The 8404-nt window shown below is 36.0% G+C and overlaps 1 protein-coding gene across 3 annotated transcripts; it reads right to left on the bottom strand.

Moving 5' to 3' along the window:
* Nucleotides 1-1479: 1479 nt before the first annotated feature.
* LOC148877983 (uncharacterized) lies at nucleotides 1480-4252 on the bottom strand. 3 transcript variants are annotated; one of them, XR_016105250.1, is made up of 3 exons: nucleotides 3781-4231; nucleotides 2915-3656; nucleotides 1480-1872 (listed from the first exon to the last, which is right to left on the bottom strand). XR_016105250.1 is itself a non-coding variant. In XM_088965401.1 (2 exons), the coding sequence occupies exons 1-2, from the start codon at nucleotides 4060-4062 to the stop codon at nucleotides 2967-2969; spliced, it is 972 nt and encodes a 323-aa protein (XP_088821527.1). In that variant the 5' UTR covers nucleotides 4063-4252; the 3' UTR covers nucleotides 2752-2966. The 3 variants fall into 3 exon arrangements, 1 of the variants encoding a protein (XP_088821527.1); XR_016105251.1 differs by having other exon boundaries at nucleotides 1480-1865; XM_088965401.1 differs by lacking the exon at nucleotides 1480-1872 and having other exon boundaries at nucleotides 2752-3656; nucleotides 3781-4252.
* Nucleotides 4253-8404: the final 4152 nt, after the last annotated feature.

The following is an 8404-nucleotide window of genomic DNA, read 5'->3' as shown; positions in this document are numbered from 1 at the left end:
AATATGCTTCAATTGAAGTAAAAAGGTTGCTATCCTTTCTTTTCTTTTATTTATTTTGGTCGGTGTAATTATTATCCATCTTATTTTAATGAAGCATTAATTGGATCATGAAATCTGCAATTTGTGTTTGGACACTCAACAGCGAATAGAGCAGAATCAAGAATACATATATATATCAGAATCACTGGGAAATCTATATGGGACGTAGCTTAGGTAGCTTGTGAAGAGTTGGGATGCGCATTGGATTTGCTGGGACCTCCGACCTCTATTTATCTTGTGTTAAACTATTTTGTCGTTTCTTGTTTGGTATTTTGTTTTAATTGTGGGAAAGGACTACTAGGTCTGCCTCATTCTGTTCTCGAGCGAATATTGTAGCATTGGATGCTCCTTCAGTAGTCTAGTGCAAACGCTGGAGAAGAATATCCATAATCCAGTCTTGTACTGCAGAGAGAGAAAGGGCTTCAGCTCCTATGCACTTACTTCTTTCGGACGATTAAATGGTTAGTCTAGTGCCATATACCATCCAGTTGACAAATGTGGCTATATATATATATGTCAAAATTTGATGGGTTCATTATTAAATATGTAAGACAAAATATACTCACATTTCCGGTCCAATCCAAGTCTGAGTTGTATGGGCCTGAAAGGTTTGCAGCTCTGGTACATATCCTAAGAGAGGATTCATCTAATGGCTACAGATGTATGTATATATACATTTATAATCTGACGCTGACGCTGCTTAAAGAGTAAAAAACAACCAATTGAGCTCACATCTTCAAAGCCAATTATTTTTCACATTTATGAATTTTGCTCAGCCGTGAGGAGTACAATCAGCCTTCACTGATAAAATTTGCAGACTGGTGCTTGGACCATCCATCATGCATGGATCCAGTCTCAAGCACCTCAAGACTGTGCTACTTATATACTACTTTAAACATATATATTTTGGTAATTAAGGATTATTATTGTCATCTAAGTCTTGTTCCAACTATATCAGGTCTGCTCTATAAATATATCCTGTTTCATCATTCCATTCTGTTTAGCGCTATATTTATTATCAAATTTTAATACTTCTTTTTTAAAAGCCAAGCACTATCACTTGAACATAAATATAATGTGATGGATCATTAACATCATCTAAGCCTTGTCTCAATTATATATGAAGTCTGATACATGAATCCTGTTTCACCATTTTACTATTCTGTTTAAATCTTATCAACATATTATAGGCTTAAATCATTTCTTATTACTTTCATCAAAATCATTTTGATTTTGATTTTGATCTGCGCCCCTAGTTCTTCATGCACCTGGCTCTAAGTATGAATGGACTCCAAATTTATTTCAAATAATTAGCTTCAATAAATAAAGTTGAAGAAAAAGAAGAAAAGGGTTTTGGTAAATGGACACTTGACCAGAAGACAAGAACAAAACAACAAAGAAAAAGTAAATGTTATAACTGATAATTGGTTCCTGAAAACGGCAATGATGGGATGTAGGGAAGGTAATTTTGATTTTCCCAGAAAATGTCCAAGGAACCAAACATATTCATGCAAAGAGAAATCCAACCTTATGTTAGTTATTGTTCAGCACGTCCCTTTCTCCTTTTATTTTCTGCAGTAAAGCACAACACATAAAGTTCTCTCCTTTCTTCTATCCGTCTATAAATCTTCTTTTAGTCACAAGACTGAATAAGATAATCCCATTTGGCTTTTTTCTAATCTAGCCATCAAAAGGTAACTCTATCCAAAATAGATGGCATCTCATGAATAATGAATCATCTCACCAATCTTAAATTCACGAGCATTGGACGAGCTTCACGAGGTACATTTGAGGACTAGCCTACCACTGTCCACATGGCAACTCACCTGAGTACTAAAGAAAAATCGTAAAAAATTGAGCTTTTCAGAAACAGTATCCATCCTATTCAATAAAGAAAGCAATAAAGGCATTTTATTTACCTAATTAATGCTTTCATATTTGAACATCTTGCAGATCACATCTTTTGATTTCATTCCTAAACTAATAAAAAGTAGATTATAATATTATTATTTTTATTCCTTATATAAAAGTTAAGCACAAAGTTTTATGATATAATAATTTACTTGAATCATTTAGTGCAGATTTCAGAAAATATTTGGAAAGAAGCGGTGTGTATTAAGATATAATTTAAGGCCTTAGGAATCACAACAAACAAAATTATTTTTCAATGCTCAACAAGCATTATCAAATTAATAAAGAAACCCAAAAGGGAGTTCTTCATCGCCAAGTAAGAGGCAGATGTAGCCAAAGCACGTTTCATCACTGGAAAAGCAAATCATCTACGTACAGGGAAAGGAAGCAGTGAAGCATATCTTGCTTCCTAAAAGCTAGTTTTGCTCTAAATCTTTCATTCACCATGAGCAATTAAATCAAAAGCTGAACCCAAATTAAGCGTTATCATCTTCATGATTAACATCACCATAGTTCGAGCTTTTGGACACTAAATTCATGACCCAGTGCGCGTGCATGTATTATAGTAAAAGCGCACTTTTCACTTTTTAGGCCAAACTCTCTCTTCTCTCTCTCCTTTTAATGACCAACCACTGGTCACAGCCCTACCGAAAGAAAAGGGGTCATTAATATTCAAATTTGTCACCAATGGCTAACAGATAGAGTCACCAGAAGAAAACAGTAAATTGGTGAGAAAATTCAAACTGAACAAAAAACCATGCATAGCTCGAGGAGATTGCGTTGTTGTCATGAATGAAACAATGAATCAATCAAAAAACAAGGTTTCTGCATTGTAATCTTAATTTCTTTGTACTATAATCCGAGTAAACTGTTGCTTGTATAACTTTCATTTCTCTGGGAACAAAAAGAGAAAAACAAGAAAATTAAAATAAGTTGTTAATGGCTTTTAAATACAAAAACTTACAAAACACAGAGAACGTATAAATCCGACACCAAAGGAATTTTCACGCCAAAATTTATTGCCCGTGAAAACTCCAAACGCGGTGGTGGTGGTTTCTTTCCAACAGACCCTCCATGATTACTTTCTTCTTGTATTCCTTTGAATCAAGCTCCGGTGACCACTTCGTCGACATCGCATTTTTCGGTTGGGTTTGGACTTCGTCGTTGTCAGAACGCCAACGAGGCACCAGGTAAAGCCACGTGGACGTAAGTAGTATCGCGCATAGCCGACCCCAGAAAACCATGAAGAAGAGACTGATGAGGAGCAAATACAGTCCAGAGCTATAAGTACTGCTATATCTAGTAGTCGGTACTGCTCTTGTAGTTTTTCCAGGAAATTGTTGGAAATCGATCTGTTTCGACTGGACGACCCGGTTTTTCTCCTTTGGCTCGAACGAACTCGACCGGGTCGATTTCTTCGGGTCAGGTATCGGCCAACAGGAAGACGTTGACGAAGAACACGAAGTTGAAGAACTCGAGGACGAAGATATCAAAGCGGAAGACGAAAATGGAAGGGAAGAAAAGGAGGAAGGACCTCCCGAATTAATTTTCCGATCAACGTCAGACCAAGGTTTCTGACGTGAACCTGCCAATACCGATTTTTCATTCCTCGCGTTCGAAAGTTTCTCATCTTTCTCCGAAACGCTACCATCCGAACGATATGGATCTTGCGGAACTTTCCCGTTATGAACCTTCTTCTGTGGAAACTGATAAGATAGAAAGAAAAAAAAAATCATTTTTATGATTGTAATCACACTCATAGTAATCGCAAAGGTGAAAGGTTTGATCTGAAACTGAGAAAAAGGAAGTTCGTTTTCTGAAGGCACTAACCAATAACGTCTCGAAAAGTACAGCTTTAACGATCCGTGAGAAAGCCCGGTTAGCGATTTTCCGTCGAGGACGATCGAGGCTTTCTTCTTTCGCTGAAGCCTTGGCGGAGAGAGGAGATAAGATGGCGGGAATCATCAAATCACCTTTCTCTGTCACAGAGATGTATGCGAAAGCCAGATCTTCAGAGCTCTGAAGCCCACCATCCGGTTTCAAGGCGGCATCGTCGTCCATGGCGGCCGGTCGAAAGCAGAGAAGAAACTTGTTCTTCGCCGTTGCCTTCATTATTTCTCTGGTTACGGGTTCTATAGTTCCAGTCCTTCAGGGTTTTTGAGGTTCGGGGTTTTTAGGTCTTTGTGAGGTATCATCTGAACTGCTGGAAGTGGAAGCGAAGAGAGACGACTGGAGGGAGAGAGATGATGGCGTTTCTGATGGCGTTTCGTCTGATCTGCCCCGTTAGTCCACAACCGAAATATATCCGTTTCTATTTCATCTGCCCCAATTTCCCGTAATCATCCTAGTCCACTCCAGACATTGGTACGTGTCACTACCGGCAGGGTGGGCAGCGCCCTAGCTGTCCGTGATTGGGTAAGAACTCCGTTAACGGATACCGTTTCGCTTGCCGTCTATTATTTGCCTATTTAGTATTTAATTTTTTTTTTGGTATGGGAAACTTGTACCTTGACTTTCATTTGCTGATACTGTGATGCACAGACTGCCTGTGATGACTGTGATGATTACTTGCAACGCGCACCATCAAAATTCGGGAGTACATAGGCTTACAGTTCATTCAAAATAATCAAGAAACATCACATAGTAAAGATATTGTGTGCATATGGAACTATAGTATCATTGTTATCCTTTTTTTTAATTTCACGTGGCTTTGTTCTGCAAAATGTAACATTAGAATCAAGGATCTACAATTTGTTGTTCCCTTTGCAGATTCTGATCGAACAGCTCTTATCACGTTAGCGTCACTACAAGTGGGTCACTGAATACCAAAATCACACGCTGACGCATAGGGGTGTCAATGGACCGATTTTGGGTTGGATTCCGTTCAAATCAAAATCTATGGACAGACCAATAAGACATATTGAATTTGGATGAATTGGATGGACCAATATAATATATTGGATTGGATCTGGTCCATCCATAATGAATTTATATTGGATTGAGCCAAATCTGATCCATTGATAGAAGATAGGAACATAATTGTCAATGGACCAGGTTTGAGTTGAAACCAATCTAGGTTAACAAAAGTTTGGACAGATTGAACAGTCTCTGGATCGGTCTGGATCGGTCTAAAATGATTCAAAATTTTCATTAGACTTATTGGATCAGATCCATTTGTAATAGACTCACATTGAATTAGACCGAATTGGACCAAATCCAATTCAATTGACACCCCTACTGACGCATACAGCATACCACGAAGGAATCTAAGTTGCAACGTGCCAACCGGTTGTGTTATGTATTTGGGGGATGGGGTAGCACCTTTTACTTTGAGGGACAAAAAGAAAAATTTCTACTAATTAAAATCCTCATTAAATTTGATGAATAAGATCATTGTTGTTTTGTCAGTTTTCATGCATGTTGACCAAAACAACCTTGGATAAAAATTGATTTCCTGCAATGTACACGGCAATGGTAATTAAAAAAAAATCTTTGGAGCTCCATGCATATTAGACATGATGAATAAACATATTGAATAAGAGGAAGACTATGTGCTTATATGTATAATTGGTGTGCTTTTTAGACCGTATAATATTGACAAAGTAGCGTTCCACTAATGTGCTTTAAACAAAAATAAGTCTTGCTAATGTTTTTGAGGGGCAAATTTCTTAAATTATTCTTATTATTTAATTAATTAACAATTGTATTCTTATTGTTTAATTATTGTGTTAAGTCATCTTTATTATTTCTAATAATTGACTAACTTTTTCCTATAATTAGTGTCCATTTATTATAGTGTCAATTATTACACATGTGATATCTATAAATTTTTTGAAATTCAATTTTATCCTTCGCCGAAGACCCTTTGACCATTCTCATTTTTCGTAAAGTGAAGGGGGAAAGTGTGAATCCCACTCACCAATTTAACTGTGTTCGAATTTTAAAATAATGTGGGACCCACTCTAAGTTTAATTTTTTCAGGTATCAGTTCCCCGACTAAACGATGCCCTTGCGAGTTGCGATACTCGGATAAATTGGTTTTCCGAGTGGAGGGTAAATAGATAAAAATGAAAATCTCAAAATTGCCTCCCACAAGATAGGAGTGTCTCTTCGACATTTTTGCCAGATCTCGGCTCTGTGTTTCTCCTCTCACCTCTCGGCTCTGCATTTCTCCTCCTCCATTCCGTTTTTCTCCTCACCTCTCTACTCTGTGTTTCTCCTCCTCCACTCCATTCTGCTTCTCCAAAAATCACACTGCGTTTCTCCTCTTCCACTCCATCATCTTGCTGCACGCCGTTGGTTCTCTCAGTTGTTGTTCCGCTTAATCAAGTTATCAGCTCTATCATTGATTCTCCTCCATTGTTCTTGCTTCATCCTCCTCCACTCTGTTGCCGATACCATTGAGTTGCTCGCTGCTCACTGTTTTTCTCTCCATTGATCAGTGATGTACATAATGCATCTTATTTTTTTTATCCAATAATGCATTTTATTGGTCCTCTTTTATTACTATTTCATTGATTTCCATTTTTATTTTGACTTTTTTGTTTCCAGAATTCTTGGATCTGGTATTTTGGTTTTGTTGGATCATCTGTACCTAGTTTTTTCGGAATCAGAACAAAGAAAACAATTCTTGTTTAGAAGATATACTTGGTGAATCACTGTTAAGTATTTGCATAAATTTTGAATTTCTAGATAACAATAGCATCTTGTATCAAAATAAATCTGATTCTACTTCATGAATTCTCTCTTTATCTATTAGAAAAAATATTTCAGATTTAATATTAATTTTCATATTTTGCAATTCTTTAATTTGTACTTAGCCACTGACTTCTTGCTAAGAAAGAAAGATTTTCACTGTTTTGTTTTGGTAGTAAATAAATAGTATTTTAGTATGTTAGCATTTCTTAATGTTTTTATCAATTTCTCTGTTTATTTTGAATTTCTGTTTTTTAATGCAATATTTTTATTTTTAATAAATTTCTCTATTTTTTCCAAAGTTCTATTTTTTGTATGAAACATATTTTGTGATTTTTTATCAATTCCTGTGTTTTCCGAAATTTCTTCTTTTTTTTTTTGTCTGAAATATATTTTTGGCTCAAATATACATTCTTTTTATTTTTATCAATTTCTGTACTTTTTGCAATTTCTACTATTTTTGGCTGAAATATACATTTATTATTTTTTATTAATTTCTGTATTTTACTGAATTTTTCTTTTTTAGATGAAACATATGCTTTTCGAAACCTAGCAATGTTTTTACTCCATGTTCAATGAAACCTAACAATATTGTTTGAACCATTAACCATGTATCTTTTCCAAATACCATGGCTGAATGCCTTCTTGTTCCACTCCTTTTCACATAAATTTTTATTAATGAAAATGCTGCTACTTATAAGGAAAATGTAAAAATATCAGAAATCTCATCATAGAAATTCAAAAGAAAATCAATGTGTTGATTTTGTTATTGCTAAAAGTTTGAAGAAATTTCTATAGATGAAAACTGGGTGAATTAGAGTATTAGTTACCAAAATTAGTCAATGTGTATTTTCCCTCCTTCCCACCCACTCCCCCAAAAGAAAAAAAAAATGAAAATAAAAGTATAGGAAAAAAATGCTATTGGTTTGGTTACGATATTCCCTGAAAATTTTCATGAGGTGAACTACAGAGAAAGTAAAGGAAACATGCTAATTAGCAAATTTCAAGAGGAAAATTAGCAGTCCTTGGAAGAGTAGATATCATATCAGTTCTGCATGGTCTTTGAATGCAAAAGTGAATTCATCAATCAAAAGGATTGTGAGACCCATTCACCTAACCTCTGACTGCCTAACCTTCCAAGAATGATGACAGATGCTTATTCCACACTATTTGACCTAATCATGTCCACCTACCCAAGTAATTAGTGGATCATCCACCTTTACTCATGGTTAGGATCAAGAGTACAAATCCAGTAAATAGTGAAGCTGCATGGTGCTAAACATGGTTTCTTTATTTGCCACCTTCAAATAAGTATTATGGGTCTTGCATTTGGGGCTGTATATTTCTAATCCAATTTTGGCCTAATACCAAAGGGTTAAATTGAATGAGCTAAACTGATCTGAACCCTACTATTGGTTATTAAGCCTGAAGCCAAAGGCCAAGTTGACCAAATCTTGAATCATCTCTACTAGTTTTAGGCTTTTACATAGGTAAGGAATTTGCAGGTCTGGTTTACAAACTTGATTGGGATTCAAGACCTAAAATAAGCTGGCAAGAAGTTAAAGAGTCTTTCACTCTGTTGTGGTTGTCTGTGTAAGGGATCTGAGGATGGTTGTGTCCAGTTCATACTAGAAAATCAGCTTCACAAGGATGGTGGCCCATTTCTGCCACATATGGTAGCAGCTGCCAGTAGCAACACCATGTTACTTCGAAGTTTGAAAACTTTAGGAAAAGGCCATACCATGTTAACAAGGCCAAC

The sequence above is a fragment of the Nelumbo lutea genome, chromosome 1, assembly GCF_056320005.1.
Source record: "Nelumbo lutea isolate HS-2025 chromosome 1, American lotus-T2T, whole genome shotgun sequence".
Lineage (NCBI taxonomy): Eukaryota > Viridiplantae > Streptophyta > Magnoliopsida > Proteales > Nelumbonaceae > Nelumbo > Nelumbo lutea.
This window is presented reverse-complemented; position numbering and strand designations above follow the sequence as displayed.

Coding starts and splice junctions, on each gene's coding strand:
- LOC148877983 (XM_088965401.1), bottom strand. CDS start 4,062: ATGAAGGCAACGGCGAAGAACAAGTTTCTTCTCTGCTTTCGACCGGCC. Junction 3,657..3,780: donor TACTTTTCGAGACGTTATTG/GTTAGTGCCTTC, acceptor CTATCTTATCAG/TTTCCACAGAAGAAGGTTCA.